Source organism: Embiotoca jacksoni, unplaced genomic scaffold (genome assembly GCF_022577435.1).
Source record: "Embiotoca jacksoni isolate LCO1_2020_lvr unplaced genomic scaffold, fEmbJac1.0.p SCAF_12, whole genome shotgun sequence".
In the NCBI taxonomy this organism is placed as follows: Eukaryota; Metazoa; Chordata; class Actinopteri; family Embiotocidae; genus Embiotoca; species Embiotoca jacksoni.
The window spans coordinates 11,959,132-11,980,833 of NW_027185252.1; the positions used below are offsets into that span (position 1 = coordinate 11,959,132).

The following is a 21,702-nucleotide window of genomic DNA, read 5'->3' on the forward strand; positions in this document are numbered from 1 at the left end:
TGTAATTGTACTATGGGAAGAGATGGTTATTGTGGCGGTTTAGTTACATTCTGCTGAAGTCATTTCATTCATTCAGTCAACACATTTTTAGTTTTTTTTCATTATATACAGTGTGTTACATGTAAATAATGTGCTTTATGTGCTCCTGCTATCTCAAGACAGGGCATTATTGTAAAAGAATCTTGTTCATCTAGAATAGCACACTATTTAACACAAAAATACATTAAGTTCTGGATATGTGTATTATCCTCTAACTCGCTGTACTGAATCAAGGAAAAAGGTAAGTGATATTCACAAACATCTGCCAGGGCATCTGGTTTATGAATTGAGACCCGTCTACTATAAGTCATATTGTCTGCCTCCTTTATAAAAGTGAATAATCACTTAAAATTAATGCAACAAGGACAGCCGTTTTCAACACATCTTTGGCAACACATTCTCAGAACATCTTTTTCAATATCATATTAGGTATGTGTCAGTTCTCTTGTTGGCATAGCTCCACAGTAGCTCATTAACCAACTGTTTGGTAGGACACAATCTCAATCTTGTGGAAGGTGAAGGCTAGTGTAGCATGTCATGCAAATAAAGGAGTTTGTTCTCCATCTGGCCAGGAACACCTCTGGGGATATTCTGAGTCATGGAGACCAAATGGTTTTTGCATGTAAAGGGACACACAGTGCTTTGAATTAATTCCCTATACTGCAAAGAATCTAATTTCTCCACTTCATGCAATGGACTAGAGGCAAACTGATAGCACCCCTATCATATAGCCCACTTTTAACATTAAAATATGACAATTTGTCAACCAAAACCCAATAGAAAGGTACTACTGACATAGGCACACTACTACAGATAAAAATCATATCAAACATAATTAGGTCTTTGATTAATCTGAAACATTAAGACTTCGTCCTGTCCATTGTACATATACAAAATGCAATTTCAAAGAACCTGTTAATAAAATAATCTGATATTTACACTTAATTATTGTTTTGCTGCAAATTTATATTGTACAAACCATAAATTATTATATATTACCACGTCTAAATATTGAAAATCTAAAATCAGAGTCTTTATAATCCAAGGTCAGAATGTTCTGTCTTCTGTGCTTGTCTTTATATATAAATGACTAAAGTTGCAGGTTTGTAGTGTTTTTTTTTAGTTACGATGTTAAATAAATGAAAAGAAATCGCCTGTAATTATTTTTTAGCTTTTCTGCCTTTTTGACAGTGTAAGTGGATCCGTAGCTGAAAGAAAGAGGTGGAGGACACGCAGCAGAGCTCTGAGGTAACACTGAAACCCAGGGTGTTGTAGTTTACATGTACAAACTTGTCTCTGTTCAAACAATTCAGTAAACTGAGCAAGGACACCAAGACCCATAGCTTGTGTACGGGACTCAGACTCTGATGTAACTATGCCTTGTACCACAATCTGGGCTGAGTGATGCTTTGCGTTGTTTGTTTCATTTGTTGTAGTTGTCAGCCAGTGACCCTAACCCCAACCTCTACCCTAACTCTCCCATTTTCAGGTTGCTCTTCTATCAGGTTTGGCACTCCCTGCTGAGGCTCCTCATTAAGAGGAAAGTGGAACATCTGTGCTGGCCAGGCAAGATGACTTAGGCCTCCTGGCCAGAGCCTCGGCAGAGAGTCACTGCTAGTGCGAACAAAAACTTCCTACAGAAGCCCTCTGCAATTAAGACAGCATAACTGCTTCACTTATATTTTCCTTTAAGAAGATTCTTCAGCTGGCTCTGATTTTATTCTGGCCTCCAGGTTCTCACGGTGCACCTTTGTAGACAAAACTAATTTCCATTGTGGCAGGGTTTTACAAATCCCTTTAAAGCTACTCCCAGCAGAAACTTCCTAATGGCTGCCTTTTAGATCCTGTTGAACTAATGAACACTAAAGTTGCCACGTCAACCGTTTTGTTAGACATATAGTGAGGTGTCTAGGGTAAAACAATGACCACACACCCAGCTTTACAACATACTCATCACAGCACGTTTCGGAAAAATGATGACTAAACTCACAGTTAAAGGGCTTATCTTTTATAAAAAAAAAAAAAAATCCTGTCAACTCCCATTGGATACTGTCATAAGAGTGGCTATGAAAAGTTTGACAGGGACCATTCACTATCAGAGTATTACTGTTGTCTCATGGGTAGCATTACCATTGATACCTGTGCCTCTTCTGCTGGATTCACACAATTCTGGTTGAATGGGGAGAACAGGAAAGACAATGGAAAGTCCATAACAGCCTAAATTAGCGACTTATGTTGTGTCACATATTTGTAGCAGTACGTTATCAAGTGAAATCTCATAAAACAGTGTATAGCTCCGATACAATTTGCAGAATAGATTGGATTAGTGTTAATATTGGATTTTATTTTTCATTATATTACATTACACTGATGTAGTAGCAAGTGGTGGTGCATTTGCAGCCATTCTGCCAACAGCTTGTTTGCATGTGTTTCACCATACGGGACATATTGTCGCATGTCGGAAATTCAAGATTCCTTTGATGATATGACAAATTGGAAGTTGACGTTACAATTTTTCCAGCTTGCCTGCTCATAATTATGTTTTAAATGATGTGACATATTTGTGTGCCATTCAAAAACGAGCTGAAAAGTAACGTGTAGCCAGAATCTAAACACAAGACCGGAAAAACAGAAAGGAATATTAAAAACTGATTAAAATAAATGGAAGAAAATGTAACAACAAATTTAACAAAATGTAAGAGTTTAAGTTTGAGGTTTCCTATTTGTGTGACTTATGTTTACTCTTCTATGTCTATTACAAAGAGCACACAGGTAACATTTTCATTGGCAAAGATTTTTCAGTTTCAGAAAAGATCATTTGAAAGTAACCAAATTTCCTTAAATGATTTATCAGCCTATAATTATTTTTCTCCATAAACGCATAACACAGCAAAATTATTTTGAAAATGATCAGCCAATTAATATTTTACTTGCACAAAATTTCTGTGTACAAATTGATTCTTGCACATATACATATTCCTATGTATGTAGTCCTGTATATTATTTAACAGCTGCACGACCTGCATACATATAAAAATTGACATAGAACCAAAATATAGTGCACCCTAAATAATTGTTCCCTATACTACTGCTCTCATAGGGTTGGGAAAACACACATATGTCTTTATATAGATTGTATTTTTATATTTTATATTCATTTTCTACTTCTCATGTTGCAGCAACTTGGATTTTTTTCTTTTCCTTAAATTTCATTGCACACTGTACAATGACAATAAACAATTCTGGTTCTGATTCTCTAAAGAATTATGACAAACATATGCAAATATGAGCGAGACATTTTACAGATTTTATAGACTTCAATTAGAATTTTGTTGTAGATGTTTATTCTTTTTATGTTGTTAATTGATAAATACTGTATGTCAAAACTGGAGAAAGAGCTGCACCGTATTAACATCTCAAACAAAAATACAACCGACTCGCCATACAATAACCTCATTAACAACACAAACCTCCATGTTTACCCTGAGGCATGTTCTATCATGGTGCAGCTGCCATGACTTCCAACTGTGCCCATGTCTAAAAGCACACAGTCTCTATTTGAGCATAGACCATGTGCAGAAAGCTGCAGTTATTCTAACTGCACCATGACACATTCGGGCTGTAAACTGTTTTTTTTCCAAGATTCAGTATCTCAAAGCAAATGAGAGGTTTTGTGCAGTTTTGTTGTCCAAACACCTGGAAGCTCATACATGCTGATACTACACTGAATTGTGTTGTATGTTTCCAGCATTTCCCATTTCATGTCATTTAAAAGCTCTTTCTAATTAATTCAGTTCATTTTAACACTCTATACACTTCTACAAAACACAATGCAAAATAGCAAATGAGGACAACTAAATGCCACGCACCAAATAGCTTAATGTTGATTTAATAATAAGTTAACCTTGATAATGTATATTGTGCGCTGTCCATCTTCAGTGTGTGGGATGAGATTTGCTCATGGCAGTAAATCTGGCAGACATAGGCAGACAAATTCTAATTTAATTAGGCTTAGGAATAATGTGAGGCCTACACGATTTCCTTGACAAATAGCCTACACTGAATGGTAAATAACAAGTCTTCAAAATTGCTGTACTGGGATCAAGCCATGGGTTGTATAACAGCTCAGTGTTTGTTGAGTAGTAGCTATGTAGGGTGGATTTATGGTGAATAATAATGGAGAGTAGTGAGTCACAATGCTTGTGTGAAGTGAAAACCACCAAGCCCACGCAAAGTTCTTGGTGTAATGTATGCAGCCAGCACCTAATTTCCCATTCCTCTCCAAGGAAGCTTTCTGAAACTAACCCAGCCGCTCTATTTATATCTGGCAACATCTTTTCATCTCTGTGCTGATAGAGCCATTAAGTACAGCACAAGCCTATAGCATCCTAACCTGCACACTGGAAAGTCAAAATGTTAAAACACTATAATTTAAGATTCCCAAGCTATCAAGGACTTACTGATAAACATCCTAACAGGCCATGAGAACTAATAAAGTGGCGAGTGCCATCGCTCCAACATTATTATGGTGTTTTTTATGAAACTAAACATGAACCAGATTTTCATGTATTAAATTTATATATGCCCAAGTCATCTATTAATGTGTGAGGGCATGTGAAGGAGCGAGAAACAACCATGTTATACATGAACAAAGGACTGTAACCTGATTACTTTAAATATTTAAATAAGGTAAATATTGTAGTTCTTCTGAAAGACTTTCACGTTTTCATCCATACTAACACACAGTAGTTACATCCCTGTATGTGTGCATATGTTTGCTATTATGGCTTCAAACAGTGACAAGTTTTGTTGGTCATTTAAAAAGCTACAAAGTCTATTTGGCCACATTTTGGCACAATTTGGTATATATAATATTCAAGGTCATAGTGAGCATATGAATACAGAGAAAACAACAAAAATAAAAAGTGAATTTTTGGCTTGACGAGTTATTTGACTTGTTTGTGCCCTTTTGATAATCTTACGAAAACATGCTATTTGAATCCATCATTGCAGACCGCAGACTTCTGTGAATTATCAAACTATCATATGTTAATAGTTACGTTTGCACCTGCTGGTACAAGTTTTAAAAGTAGACCTGGAGCCAAGGTATTTCTTTTATTTGAATCATTCATTTTAACAGATACTCTCTAAATAATTAAAGAGCTTTTGTATGTCAAATTATAATTTCATTATAGTGTGCTTGAAGTAGGCTATGGCTGAGTGGTTACACCACACACACATACACACACATCACATGGGCGAGAATGCCCTTCGCAGCTGAGTCCCCAGTTCGACTCCCAGCCAGCCGCATCTTTACTTCGTGTCATTCTTCTGCTCTCTTTCCCACATTTCCTGTCTATCTCTATCTATCAAATAAAAAGGCAAAATACCAAAAATAGCCACCTCGAAAAGAAAGCATTGGTTGAAACCTAATCAAAGCAGAACATTTCCTTGTCTATAATGTAATAATTTCCATTTATCCTGCGTTATCTTTCTGCTCATTCCTATTTAGTTGTAGCACTGTGTTGCGTGGTAACACTGGTCTCTATGTCGGTGTGTTTGCTGAAATTGGAGCTGTATTTGTTTGTCCTCTTCCTTTGAAATTTAGCTTTATGGTAAACTCGTGAACAAAATGGTATATTTCAGCTCGAAAAGTGGGCTAAAATAAAACCACCGTGAGTATGAGGCACGTGGCGGTGTGTTCACTCACCAGCTGGGCATCTGCAGGAGGCTGTTCCATTGGAGCGTGTCAGGCAGGTGGAGTTGTGTAGGCAGGGATTGTGGAGGGGGCCACAGGGGTCATAAGGCTGGTTGCACAAGGGGCCAGTGAAGAAGGGGGGACAGGTGCAGGAGAACTCCCCAGGTACGTCTGACTCCTGACACTGAGCTCCATTTAGACAGGGCCCAGAATCACACTCATTCACATCCTCTGCACAGTCCACACCTGTCCAGCCCAGTGAGCACAAACACCTTGGATACACCAGAGATGAGATAATGGAGAGTCATTTTGGGATAAAATAAAAGGATTCCTAAATAAACAAACACTTACTTAGTAGTAAGTAGTACACTTACTTACGCTAAAGGTGTCATGCTCTTTGGGAAAAACAGGCTAAAAATAGACACGGTAGCGATACTGTGAGTGGCTGTAGATAAATTACCACATGGCATATGCATTTTTTTTTCTTTTAATTCAAATGACCCACAGGACACATTTTTCAACATAAAACTACAGTGCCACAGAACAAGTATTGGCACGACTCGCCTGCATCTCTGTGTGAGACAGTGTGGGAAATTTACAGGTTAATTGTACTATCGGTCAGAGCAGGATTTAATTCTGGACAGCTGAATGTAGGACACAGGAGGTTACAGTGCTGAGAGGGGATTAAATGGAAATGTATGCATGCTAGGCATAGACGGAGAGAGAGAGAGAGAGAGAGAGAGAGAGAGAGAGAGAGAGATGGGGATAGAGAAGCAGAGTGTGTGTGTGAATCTGAAGCATCTGCTCTTAAGGCAGGTGAGTATTCCACTTGGTGGCAGTGAGTACCCGAGCACTACCAACCACTCCACCTTGCATTCCTTTCCATCCCCCAACTTTTCCACCTGAAGCAGTTTTACGTCTCCCCAGCGAGAGCGGGGCATTAGCCGAAGCAGATACACCAGCTTTTTCCTCCAATGAGTCACAGATCCCCTGAAACCTTTTCATGCTGTGAGCCATTGATTGACTCATTTGTTTTACCTGCCATCTGCAATTCATTATCTCTGCTGCCAGTGGAAGGACATATTGCTATCTCTGAACGGCTTCTTTTTCTGCATTTATTAAGTGACTGATGCACCTCGTGAGGACAGTGCCCTCGAGCCAGCTTGCACACGTACTTGTAGCTGTTGAGAAGGTCTGTGCAGGTGGCGTTGTTTTTGCAGGGCTGTGATAAACATTCATCAATTTCTCGTTGGCAGTACTCCCCCTCCCAGCCAGAGTTGCACACACACTCATAACCCTGCAACACAAAAAAGAAAACACTGCTCGATTAACACTGAAATATAGTGACACTTTACCTCTGTACTTGTCACAGCATAGATAGTATTTTAGGTAGATAGAATCACGTATTTATGATACAATCACCACACACACACACACACACCATTAAAAGCACTGCATATGCATGTAGAAGCTGTATATTAAGAGGTTATGGAGGTTCTGCCACTTATTTGTTTCCATATTTACTTCAGAAAACAAATGGTGCAACACTTTATATACTTGATCAAATCCATCCCCATTTTCTTAAAAATATTGCAGAATAAAACCTCAGACTCAGAGAAAACACCTTTCCTGTGGAAATCATTTTCAACTGTGGCAGTCACGCTTGTCTTACATTTTCACATTACTGCTATGCAGATGTATTCCACCCACCCTCTGAACAATATGCAAGTCTGTTTTTTCCATGCCATTCAAGGTATATGGTGCAAGCTTTTATCCAGCATACAATACAACCACTGCACATTCTGTGTGGAAAGGAATTTTCATAGACAAACATGTGGAACATGTTTGATTTATCTTTGTCGGGAATTTTTTCTGAAGCCAGTGAAAATGTTGTTACTACTTTACATTAAGAAATGGATTTAGATAGATATAGCCCTGAACACTGCGAATCTTTAAAAAAAAAAAAAAAAAATTCTTTCCTCCATTCAGTGCAGTATGCACTTGTCCTTTATTTCATCATTGCAATCTGCATTACGAGAATAAATCACAGCATGGAAGATTAATGTTTTGTTGTCTATTAGTTTCCAAGGTGCCAGTGTATTTAAAATTTGTCTTTGCATACATTATGAACGTAGTCATAAGGTCAAGGGTTTTTTGGGATTCCTTGTTGTCGAGATCCTGTCTAAGGCTACGATGTGCTTCTGGTTGAATGCATGCTAATCTGTATTTCATACACTGGAGGGGAGCCGTTAAACTTTGTCTGATATAATTTGTACACTGTAAGTCCTATGGTGGTGGGGGGGGAAATGCCGTCATCTCATGATAAATTAGATACCTCCAGGAGAGTCCAATACCTTACCCCTGGCAATAGAACATAATCTAATTTTTGCTGCTAAGTCACCTTCAGGGAACGCAATTCTCCAAAATAAGCTAAAGCTCTGCGGGATGCAGTGTTCAGAGAGAGGAAGCGCTGCACTGTAAACAAGACTATGTAAAGGGGTTTCCATAAACGGGTCCTATTTTAGTAATCAGCTGAGAAAAAAATATATGACGGTGAAACAGAGTGACAAAACAATATTAGTTGAAATGTCATTATTTCCCTCATATCACATACCATTCCCCTTTTATGTCTTTGGATTTAGAGAGTTTAGTTCATCCTAGGTTAAAATGCCACTGAGATATTTAAACCAGAATTCTCTGCTGCAACAATTGTGAAACCTTTGCATACTGTTCTTTTTAAACTCCTTCATAACAGGGCAAAATAAGCAATTGTCCTTCAGTTATCATGAAATTTCTGCAATAGCTCTTTCATGATACCAACCTGTCTTTATAGAAACAGCATGCTAGTTTGCTACTACTGGTGCCTATGAACACTGAAGAGTTACCTGTGGTTAGTTTCAGTTGACATTAGTGTTTATGCCAAAATTTGATTATATTTCACATACAGAAATGTTAAAACACAACATATTGAATTAATATAAATGTTTTTGGCAAACCATAATGTGGCTTTGATTATTTTTGACAAAGTATGACCTATTGGATAAAACATAAATAGTTATTGAGCAGTTGCTGCAGAGGATGGTCACTGCCACATGTTGAAAGCTTAAAGCTTAGTTTTGAAAATTCCAATGCTAATTTAAAAAGAGTCATGTTTGGCATTGAAAGAGAAATTAATCTGTACTTAAGATTTTCTGTTTGTGACAACAACAACAAAAATACGTCATCTCACTTAGATACATAATGCTCTAATTCTAAAGACTACATATCAGAAGTTATCACAGAAAAATTAAAAAAAAAAACTCAACCAAAGACTTCATCTATGACACATCTGTTTCACTCCTGCAATCTGTTAGCAAATAAGCAGCTGTTGGAGAAAAGGCCCTTGGTACTCATTGCAGTTTGTGAGCAGCAGGCAACTCCCAAGGCCTTTTTGCAACTGCAACATATCAATGTTATTGGCTTAAAAAACACTTGAATAGCTACAAAAGTAGAGCTGCGTCTTATAATAAGTCGTAAAATGCTCTATAAGTGTATTTTCTTTTTGCACCTGACATTAGACATATGGATTAGTAATTTCATGTCTATGTCTACACATGCTTCGCATAGCCAGGAAGGGCAGATCTTCAGGGGGAATATACTATACTGTACTGTGCTTATGCTTATGCAATGCAAAGTCACTCAATGGCTAAATCAAAAATTAAATAAAGGATTATCAACCAGTAACTTCTTTATGTTTTATAAAACTTCAATTTAATCTCAATCATTGATTGAGATGAACTCTTTTGTAGATATTTAATTACTGATCCAAAGTACCTAACCTGTTATGGACATCTAATTGCAAAAAAATTACATTCTGGTCAAAACATTTTATTTTGTATACATTTCATGTTCGATTTGTTCATTGTAAACAACTATACTTACTGTAGCTTCAGAGTATACTCTGGTAACCTTTTGGTCATTATGATACTCAACCCAAAAGACATACTGTAATTGGCACAACTTGTCTATTTGCAGAGACAACAATGAAGTGCATGTATTAGACATCTTCTGTTTCTTCTGCACTTCTAGAAACATACAACATCTAGTCATTCTGAATTTTCCATTGATCGGTAGGATTTGCCATATTGTCCTGAACTGTATAAACCTGATCACTGTGGACCTGCAGTAGACTACATTGTCATGTAGTTTTTTTTGTTTTATTTTTAATAATAAACAGTTATTTATGTTGTTGCACGGTTGTTTATATTTACTGCAGAAATACATTCAAACATTAACTGCATAACAGTCATCAAAGGTAATAAATGCAGTAATGTATGTGACACAAGTCTATTAATATTTTATGAAGAGTTACCAGCTATTCTGATTTATAGGACACTGGGCCATTTTTGAGCCTCTTCAAAGGCCATAATATCATAACATTATACTGTCACAGAAAAAAAAAAGTGTCTACTTACCAGATGGAGATCCTTACATATTGAGTTGGAACTGCATAAACTGTTCATGCAGTCATCATTGTCTTGCTCACATCTCAACCCGGCATAACCCGGACTACAAAGGCAGTAAAAGCCATCCACAACTAAAAAAAAAAAAAAAAAAAAAAAAATCAGAGGGATAGTTACAGCACCTTGCATCACATATTCATTCACTTATCTCTCGGTGAGTCCTTCATTTCTACACAGGTAAGTGCTATGTATGTGCATGAATCACAATCACCACTGTGTTTCCATTTTGTAATGGATATGACCATTAAATAAACGCCTTATACTGTATCAGTAAAACCTGTTGTTGCCAAATCTATGTGACAGGTCACCTCTCTGTGCATTAGTCTGAAAGAGTTTGACACTAACCATCTTTAAAAGAACCTGTCTCAAATGGCTATTCAGTCCTCTTCTCTCCGACTACTTTCCTTGTCTCCCGTCTGGACTTATCCCATACTTTGTCGATGAAAGCCTGAAAGCCTCGCCATTTGTTACCACTCTCTCAATATACTTGTAACACAATAGATGAGAGAAAAAGGAGCACAACAGAGGGAGAGAGCCCATTTCAGTAGCATTCTTCCTTCAGATGCAACAAATGTGCCAATTTCTTCTGTCAGAAGTTAGAATCTCATGTCTAATAATCCATTCCTTCCTCTATTTAATTATTAATGGTGTTAAAAAGGGATGCATCATTCTGTTTCTCCAACACAACACTGGTACAGGCAGCCAGTGACAGAGGTAATTGCGGTTCTTACAGGAGTGAATTTATTACTTCCCCAGTCAGGGTCCCAAGATTCTTCATTATCCCAAAGATTTACCACGTAATCTATGCTGTCACTCTGTCTTGGTGCGTGTAGATGCTATTACTCTCATTAAATGCTTTAGGTCCTGGGTGGCAGCAGCATTACTCATCTCAGCCACTGTGGCTATGCAATGCTGTCCCTGGTGGCTGGCTGGCTGCTGCCGAGTGCTGGCCAATAGGTCCTTGAGGCCTGCCTCACTAACCTAAGGTGATCTGGCTGCGCTCAAGATTGGTCAACACAGCTGGTCAAGGCTTACAGTAGGACTGCGAGGGACGGATAGCGATCCCAGTGATCCACTTAGATAGCGATCCACTGCCATCACTGTTTTATTATAGCATAAGCCAGTTGAAAAAACATTGGCAGGATTTCAGAGCTGACATGAAGGGTGGAAAGCAAAAATATTTAAAGAAAACAATACTTTCTGCTCAACTAGTTTACAGTGCATGCAATGCATGTAATTTTTTTATCATGAGAATGTATGCAGTTTTTACTTAATATCCTTCACAGTAAATATGAGGACAAATTAACCAATAACCAATAAACATTGACCACTGGGTGATACAAATTCCATAACTATTATTATTATTTAAAATAATCTTTATTTGTTATTGTCTTAATCCGTTTTTTTATTATTTTATTTTCATCAATGAGTTTTTGAATCACTTATGCAAGAGATAAAAATACATATGGGTGAAATCAGATTAACCACACAAATTGTGTCATTCATCATCCATTATTCAAATTATAACACAAAATTGATGCTTAATTGATTTCCTTTTACAGCCACGTTAAGGCACTAATTAAGTGTACTCCAGCAAGCAATGTCCAAGACACACATCATTATGGATGACTCTACTCTCATATTAGCTGCAATGGTGACCCATTTCAAAACTGCCTGTTAGACTGTAAGTGAGCAAAAGCAAATTAGACATATCCAGTGTGTGTGTGTGTGTGTGTGTGTGTGTGTGTGTGTGTGTGTGTGTGTGTGTGTGCATGTATGAAGCTATGCTTCCATCTTGACTGCCTGTTATTAAGAATGTTGGCGAGGTAAGCTGTTTCTTACCATCATAGCAGAAGCCGTGAAAACAGGGGCTGGAACTGCACTCATCCACATTGATTTCACAGCGGGGGCCCGTGAAGCCCCGGCGACAGTGACAGCGGAAACCCAAAGGGAAATGGTCCTGATCCAACTCTTCCACACACACTGCACCATTCTCGCAGGGATTACTGGCCTCACAGGGTAAGAACTCACAATTATGACCTGCAGTGAGACAAAGAAACACACGTTAACCGTCCATCCTGCAGACAAGAATCTCTGTAGAAATACAATGCAACTGCAGAGCTGGCGATATTAAAGATGAACCCCTTGTTTCCTTGAACCTGTCCTTGTGGTAGATTACATGCTGTGTCAAGCTTACTTATTGAACAGAGACAATCGACAGAAGGACAAACGAGAGGTCTTAAAAGTGCACCAGCAGGAGCTGATGCATTTTGTTGCTTAATAGAACATTTATTTGTGAATACTATAATTTCCACTCTGCAATTATCCTCACAAATATACCAACACTCCATTTCCGAGGCTGAACATCCAAAAAGAAACGATGGATGTTATTACACTACCTAAAATATAATACATAAGGAAATACATTTTTGTGCTTGCTCCAAAACAATTACCAAATAAATAGACTCAGTCCATGCAGTCATGCTCCATGCTGATTTAAAACTACTGATAAAAGCGCACCTGTGTCTGCCTATCAGTCACATTCATTACTAATGTGCCACTGAATATTACCATTTGCACTGTTTTTGTGTCACTTAACTGTCACTTTGTTTTAGAAAACTATGAGAACTGCCCAGGCAAATTAAAGTGCAACACATCATTAAAGACAGGTCATGCATGAAGCAAACAGCTGCTGAAAAGTAAGAAAAAAGTTCAGAAATAAAAAGGAAAAAAATACATGCATGCACAAATTATCTTAACAAAGTGCAGAATATCAATCACAAAATAAAAATGTTGAATGTTACAAAAACATGCAAAACTAGACATTACACAATGGTTATGTGTCCTACCTCAGATCATTTCTGTAAAATATTCACATGAAAAAAAAAATTTGGAATATTCAATCAGTACAAATTTAAGTGAAATCAGTTTCTTTTTTGTAGAGAAACTGCTGAATCCAAATGCTTTGATCAAACTGTATGTAAGGCACACTATGGCTTTCGGCTGAGCCAGCAGAAGCCTCAGCTGGTTGACCCACGAGTTGTTAAAGAAAGAAGTTCAAAAAGTTATGTTCTGACTATGTCAGCTTATTACACAAAAGTATACTGGAAATAATGACTTTGATATTGCAAAAGTTGCAAACATTCAGCTTGTCAGTTACACAGTAAGTGGTAAACATCAGTATTGTTTTTCATTGATACATAACTAAGCAATAGCTTCTTTACTAGGGAAAGAAGTGTTAGGAGTATTATTGTTCAATTGTCGATGATTTGAAAATACTCATTTGTTCATTGTGTAAGTGAGCGATATTAAAGCTCCATGAAGCAATGCCTTGATAAAAACATTAAATAAGCTGAAATCTTCTGCTACAGATACATCTGCAGATTATGACTCACACTGAGTTTTAATTGTAAAGTGGATGAATTACTTTTCTATTGCATGGCAAACATGGTTATTACGATACGTATGGTATATAACATTACGCAATTTGCTTTGTTGCTTTAACAATGAAGCGTCAACTTCTATAGACTCTTCATTGAACAAGAGGCTGATACTGTCTCAGAGTTTACGTCACTATTTGGTTTTATGTACTGTAGAGTTCCTTATATCTTTGGCAGTGCAAAGCCACCATATCGTGAAGGGGCCATGAGCACACTTTACAGTAGAAATGGTGTTACATGGGTAATCAGCTGTGCCTCATTTCTGCATTACTTTCTACAACCCTTTGAATTACAGCTGAAGACTTCCATTTTAATTTTCGTCAGAGCTCTGCATTTTTTTCTTTATGCTGTCAGAGTGTCTTTGAAGTACCTTTTTGTAAATTCTATGTGCCTTTTTCAGGAATCATTTCCTTCTGGCTGCTCTGCAGTAAAGCCTGGATTTGTGAAGTACTGCCATGACTGTTGTCCTTCCAGGAAGATCTCGCAGCCAATGAGCTCATTAGATCTGTCAGAGTGGTCCTTGGGTTTTGACCAAGGCCCCTCTTGACTGGTTGCTTGGTTTGTTAGGATGAGTGTGTCTAGAATGGGTCTGGCTAGATGAATGTATTTCACATTTATTAATGATTCATGGTTTTGTATTTCTTTGAAATACCACAAATAGAATTGCATGTACCAACAGCTCTTTAAGCTATATGGTAGAGCCTCTCCTCCATCATGCACAGTAAACAGTGGGTCTTTAATAACGGCAGCTTGTGTCTCCGTTTAAATCATAACTAGCAAACTAAAATATTTACCAAAATAAACCCAGTTATGCCAATAACTCAATATCATAAAAAAAAAGAAAAAAAGATCTGGTTTATGTAAGATTATTACAACTATTATCATTATTTTATTTACATTTTTTTTTTATATAGGTACAGGTGGAGTAGTAGCGTTACACTGTTATCTACTTTCACTAGATAGATAAAACATGTTATGTAAGACATGTAAAACATTTATAACTAAAGTACTTTTTATTATATACCAAACTTTCAAATTAGATTTAGGTTCACATATCGATGAAATATAGACGGGCTTTGTTGATTCATTATATTAAAATATAATCTACTTTATGATTACATAATGTGCATTACAATATACTATTATTATTATCATCACAAATAACAACAATTAAAATGGAAAAATATAGATTCTTAACATTATTTAACAAGTAATGGCTATAATTAAATAATCTATATTCATGGTAGGCAGTGATTTATCATCTTTGTAGTCTCGAAGTACTTTGTGCTATTTCCCATTCACACACCATTGGCAGCAAACCCACCATGGTACAGGTGTCTTGCCCAAGGACACTTAGGCATGTGGATAGGAGGATCAAACTTCCAATCTGATTAGTGGGCAATCCACTCTACCATCTGAGCCACAGCCGCCTCATCAGTGATCATTCATTAAATTTGGTTTTAGCTTTTCACCATTTCACCATTTATTAAAAAAAATAATAATAATAAGTCTTGCAATGTTGGTAAAATCATCCAATACCTGAAATCACTCATCAGCTTTTTTATTTACACCAATTTGCATTGATAATCGCTGATAGTGACACAAGTTGTTCTCAGACTTAAGGATGGAAGTTGTCGCTTGTGTGGCAGAAGCATCGAACAAGGCTTACATCCGCCTAATTGCTCAAGTTTTCTTTATTTAACTGCAGGTAGAAAATGAAGATGTACTAATTTTGTTGAGACATGTGAAGTGAGTTCAGACAGGTGAAAATAATAGTATGTGAAGTTAATTAACTTTGCTTTCTGTCCCCATTCCCTCAGTGCTCATTACCTTTAAATGGAGCCACACACTGGCAGAAGTAATTACCAGGCCGGTCAATGCAAGTGGCTCCATTCTTGCAGGGAGATGAAGCACACTCATCAATGTCAAGTTCACATTTTGCACCTTTAACAGAGAGAAACACAAATAAAATAAATTATACCAAAGTGTGACCAACATAAATGTTTGACAAATAAACCTATGTCACTTTAACAGTTAGCTAAATCAAAAAAGAAGCTGGTCTTTCTTGCACTATTGTCTTCACTGCTACAGGCTTCTTCCCATGACAGATCTTTTATCTAATTATAAACAGTAGTTAAATGTCTTAGATAAACAACACAAACCTGAAATAGCTGGGTTCATGTTTTTTTTTGGTAAATTACTATTTTGAAGGATGCAGACTTTAATACCATACACGCAGAGAATGGAAAAGCTGATGATGGTGCACCAAAGTGCTGAATACAGCTATAATACCCGAGAGGGGGCTGCAGCAAGGTAGATACAGAACAGCAAAGAACATCCTCATTCCTTTTCAGATACAATTTCTAAACCTTCAAAAAAGTTTTCCTCAACGTATTATCCGTAAGACTTTTTTTTTTTTTTTTTTTTTATAAACAGGGGAAAAAAGGTCCTTTGTGATCTTAAGATTCAGCACTGCACCCACCTCTATTGTCGGTAATGCACTGTGAATCCTGCTCTGTGGGAATTATTAGCAATTGTTAGGGAACAGTTCAAAAGCCATTTCTGCATTTGACTTTAAAGGGTGGAAATCTTCTTATCTTTGGTTTAATCTAGAGTTCTCTTTGCTGTAAACACCGGGCACTGCAGCACCACATATCAAGAGAAAAATTATTCTCCAAGACTTCAAAATGTCTGCAAGTATCTGACTATTATTCTGATTACTGCTGACTTCACTTTGAAAATGTACCTGTTGCAACAACAAAACATAATTCATGAATAAAGATATGATTGTCTGAATGTGCCGTTTTAATTGAGGACATACGAAGAACACAACAAGGAAAACAACTATTTTTCACATCCAGTGTATGTAGGTAGTGGTAAGACTGCAGTGTGATTCTTTTTAGACATTACTGCTGGTAATTTGTAAATGGCACCATGCTGACTCGCTAAACTAAAAGCGTGACAATGCAAAATATGTCCTCGAAACATCTAAAGCATGCTAGCATGCTCATTGAGCACCTAGCTGAAATCACTGTTGTGCCATTAGAATTGTTGTTGATCCTCAGTCTTGTTAAGAATATGGTTATATGTTTAAATGGATTGTGAACACAAGTTATATTATATAATGTAGTCCTACATCAGAGCCATTACATATTTGTGTTGGCCTTACTCTATAAAGTCTGATATTTGTTAAACCTCTGACATGCTTTCTGGACTTATTGTGATACAAAAATAGATAATGATTTTATTCTATATCTTCCAACACATGTAGGATGTCATCCACACAGGTTCATATAAAATGTAAGCTTTATGAAACAAAGCTATTCCTCACCTGAATCATGTGCAATCACCTCAAGTGCATTCACTAACCTGTAAAGCCAGGCATGCAGACACATTCATAGCCATGAACAACATCAACACAGGTGGCATTGTGCAGACAGGGAGACGATATACACTCGTTTATGTTGACTTCACAGTAGTTGCCTGTAAGAAAAGGACAATTCAAAAGAAGCAGTGGCCTCGAATTGGCAAAGTATGTTGCATTTGGCTACAAAACTCAGGAATTTGGTGACTGTTGAATTTCTTGGTTGTAGTTCAGAAGAACACATGCTCACCCTGCAACACTACTGGAAAAACTAGATTAAACTGTTACCCTACCAAAATCTATTGGAGAGTGATATTTTGTTTCAAATATTTAACAAATAAGGACTTTAAATCCAGATATCAAAGAATTAAAAGGTGAATAATTTACTGCGCCACTAAAAGAAAAAAAATAACACATCCTTGGATATTTTCTGTTGAAGGAATGTGCTGCGGATTCACATTTATTTTGTATTTACTTTAAATGGTATCTGACACACCAAGTTCAAATAGATTATTCTCTTGGTGTTTCCTCCTTGTTTTCTTAGAAAATACAAAGCAGATTAGAAAAGAACATCCTCAGTTTAAACTAAGCTTCAAGATGTTTTTTTTTGCATTATCACCATTTCACACATTTACACTAACTGTAAGCTTTAGAGTAGGCTGTATTATATAGTGTGAAATGCCAAAGTGTATTGGGTCTTTGAATTACAACAACATTCCCTGTAATTACAGCGTGCTATTGGTGCTGCTCTTGCAACACTAGAAGGGAAAGAGCTTGTTCTATAACCTCGTCGCCTCTCGTGGATCTGGCCTGAAGGTTTGCGTGAGCTAAGTGTTGACACACTCGGGTCATCTTGTTTTCTATACGGACGGTCAGTGTTGCCAAAAATAATTTAAACTCTCTTCAAGACTCTGGGAACATCCGAAGATTTACATAATTTCCCTAATTAAATAGAGCAGAGAGTTTGCTCGGTTACATACTGCTCATATCAGTTTTCCTTCTCAGATTATTGATAACAAACACAAAGTCTTTAAAAACATGTTTAATTTTGCACATGCTATTAAACACATCACCAGAAAAGTGGGGACATTTTTTTTGAAATCACATTACATCTTTTGTTCTAATCGCAACAACAATTAGGAATACAGTTTAGATGGTCATTTGGTTGGTATTTTACAAAATAGTTCACTGAGTGTTTCCTAGATTAAATTTCAGATGAACATTTATGGTTCCATGAAGAGGATTTTTTTTTTAATGATTTTAGTGAATCAAATACTTTTGCTAGAATATATTTTCCTGCATATTTATCATATTGCTATGACATTTACTAGAGAAATTCATGCTCTATATAATTTATCTTAAATTAATTTATTAAAGTCATTAAAATAAACACTTTTCAATTAATTTAAGCACAACTCACACACACACTTAAGAGTATTATTTAGATTCCACTCAGACATTTGAGCAGTTGTGAAGAATATAAAATACCTGTGATCCCAAGAGGACACTGACAGCTGAATGAGTTGAGCTCATCTACGCAGGAGCCTCCATTTTGACAAGGCTGGCTAAGACATTCATTCATTTCAATCTCACAGTTATTTCCTGAGAAAGTAAGAGAACAGCACAACATGTTGATAAATTGCCACTGTGAATAAAATGTCACTTTAACTCAGACAGAATAACTTCAAGATAGCTTTCACTTACCAATAAATCCAGGAGCACAGAAGCATTTGTAGCCATTCAGAGTATCCTTACAAATACTCAGGACTCCACATGGCTCTTCTTCACAGTCGTCAATGTTTATTTCACAGAACTGGCCTGTTAAACCTGCAGAGAGAGGACAAGATGTTCTTTAGGATTTCTCCATTTCAGATATTTATAACACTTTATAACACTGCTTTGTAAAAATCTCTAGTAATGATTAGTCCTTAATAACTGCAGTAATGATAAGACACTCATTGTATTATTAATTAAGAAAAACAATTTAAACGCTTAAGTATACAGTTAAAGCCTTTGTAAAGTAAATTCAGAGATTACTTTCTAAACATATGACGTTAGATGTTAGAAAATAATGTCTGGAAACCTGTGAGAAAACTGTGAACTATGTTGTACGTCAAGTTATTTTTCATTATTTTTGTGTTCAGGACTTTTGTTGGTGAGCCAGAAATCATGGCTGGATAACAAACTGGAGCCATATTTGGCATGACCCCTCAGCTAATAACAAGAGGTGGTGCATATGAGTAGCGGTGGCTCTCCTGCTTACTACACCCACTACGGCCTATAGCTTGCTAGCTGGCTATGCCTTCGTCCCACAAATGCATCTTCCATGACTGCCAGAATTTGCAGAGCAGCTCAGTCTCCTTATTTAAATGTTCTAAGAATGATGAGATGAAAAGGAGGTTGCCGAATTTTGTGAAAAGCCACATTGATGGGAAGCTTTGTAGGAGGGGCAACCCCCTTATGCAATTTTATATCACGAGGAATTAGGTTGACTCTCGGGTAGGTCAGTGTCCTCCGGCTCTGGTTTTGCTTTCTAATAAGAAAAACACACTTCATATTGGTCCTAATGACCACTGAACAATCAATGCCTTACACACTGTTCACTTCTAGTAAACTAATAAGGAACTTGGTAGAGTTGGTAATTACTAAATTTGGTTATTGCGGGTTCGGGTTCGGGTTAGTGTTAGGGTTAGTGGCATGGTAGTTTTCTGCAATTTATTATAAAATACTGTTTTATCAATTATTATCCTAATATTTCTATCATAGTTTATCAGTGTAATTATCATGCTAGTCATGGTCAGTTTTGTTAAGTACTATATTTACAAAGCTTATTATGTGTGAATTAATATGCCTTTTACAATAAAATTGTATTATACTGGTAATAATCAATTTTCTAAATGTAACAATCTTTCACGTTGAAAATATTAGGTCCCCTGTCATATACGAGTAAAAGGGTATTTAATAACAGTGTATTTTTCCTGATAGTAAACTATTCATCGACAAAACACTACCAGAAAACTCATGGATCAAAAATGGGCAAACAGATATTCTTAGCATCATCACTGCTTTGAAGTCAGCTCACAACCTGATGAACACAGCCCTGACTTACACATCTCATAAGGCTGTTACGTGTTGTTGCTTAAGGCCAAAGAGATTAGACTCCCACAGAGAAGAAAGCTGAACAAGTGAAAGCATCAGGCTGGGAGTGTGTCTGCTGTGTACACGATTCATTTGAGGAAATGCCTCCATCTGAAACATTCCCCTGCTGAACGGTGAACCTACCTGGCAAACAATCACACTTGAACCCTCTCGGTAGAGCCACACACACTGAACTTTGTTGACACAGGCCATCAACACAGTGGTTTATAGGTGTTTTGCAGTGCGGCCCAGTGTACCCGTGTCGACACACACATCTATGAACACTTTCCAGCTCTTCACAGAGGAGAGTCCCCTCAGGGTCGCAAGGATTTGACACACATTGGCTCACAGACAAGGAGCAGTCTTTGCCATGATATCCTGTAAGAGGTAGGATCAAAGGCATGATTGATGTGCTGTGCTGTGTACAGTATCCTCATGCTTTCCCACATCTGGCAAAATCATGAATTATAATTTCATGTAATGCTCTCGTTTCCAGTGTTTTTTGTCCCCCCTGATTTACATAATTCACCCAGCCAGATCATAAAGCACTAAAACCAAGGAGGGATTTCAGTTACAGTACATAACCAACATTAGAGAGAAAACACTGTGAAGTGTTTTTTTTTCACCCATTGTAACTCATTTATGGATTTCTAATGGTAATCACTGAATAGTAAAAGCTGAATCCCCAGGAATCAACAACACTAAAATGTTTTCACATCCATTAAAGACTAAATTAACAAACGGGATTGATGTACAGTTAAGCAAGAGCGCATGGCACACTGTAGTTTCAATGGTTACCTTGCTTGGTATTATTTTCCTTGAACACACTATTAAATATCTATATTTCTAGATGAATTACTACAGCAATGGCTAAATAGCAAAACCTAAGCTTTGCCATATATCAAAATAAAGATTACATTTAACAAATTCATACAAATCCACTGTGTAAACAGATTGTTTATTACCTGGAGGGCAAACACATTGAATTTCCAAAGCTAAGTTGTGGGAGCAGGTTCCTCCATTTTTGCAGAACTTCAGATCTGATGTACATGCAGAGATAGATGTGGAGCAGTTCTTACCTGGAAGGTAAATAAAGATTGTTAATGTATGTTCATAATGATAAACACAAACTAAGGAAAAAGATCGCACCGCCAACATAATGACATGTTTCAATAACGTGCACAAATTGGGTTTGACTGCAGAGAGGAACAACCATTAATGTGACATGAGCCAGCATGATAGGAGGTGTGCGTGTGTTTAGTAATGGAGCCAGTAGAAGTGATCCTGCTGTACAACTGCCATGTCTTTCTACTTTCAGTGTCTATCACAGTTTCTTCTCAAAGCCAAAGGCGCCCACAGTTTATTCAGTGTAGTTTTCAGTTTGCTCAAAATGTGAAAGTACAAAAAAATTGTTTTAGAATTTTCCTTGCTGCTACATCTTAACAAATATATGTGGGTGATGGATACAATAAAGGTTCTATTCAAACCATAATAACAGGAGACAAAATAAAAATGAATATA

General features: G+C 37.0%; 1 protein-coding gene across 1 annotated transcript in view; it reads right to left on the reverse strand.

Annotated features, from left to right (window-relative positions):
- eys (eyes shut homolog) overlaps positions 1 to 21,702 on the reverse strand; it is a 137,719-nt gene that overhangs the window by 82,073 nt on the left and 33,944 nt on the right. The window contains exons 15-24 of the mRNA XM_069144847.1: positions 21,147 to 21,260; positions 20,326 to 20,559; positions 18,748 to 18,870; positions 18,532 to 18,645; positions 17,049 to 17,162; positions 15,510 to 15,623; positions 12,082 to 12,279; positions 10,192 to 10,313; positions 6,913 to 7,034; positions 5,750 to 6,009 (exon numbers count right to left, since the gene is read on the reverse strand). Of these exons, the coding sequence (XP_069000948.1) occupies positions 5,750 to 6,009; positions 6,913 to 7,034; positions 10,192 to 10,313; positions 12,082 to 12,279; positions 15,510 to 15,623; positions 17,049 to 17,162; positions 18,532 to 18,645; positions 18,748 to 18,870; positions 20,326 to 20,559; positions 21,147 to 21,260 (1,515 nt within the window). The remainder of the gene's footprint in view (positions 1 to 5,749; positions 6,010 to 6,912; positions 7,035 to 10,191; positions 10,314 to 12,081; positions 12,280 to 15,509; positions 15,624 to 17,048; positions 17,163 to 18,531; positions 18,646 to 18,747; positions 18,871 to 20,325; positions 20,560 to 21,146; positions 21,261 to 21,702) is intronic.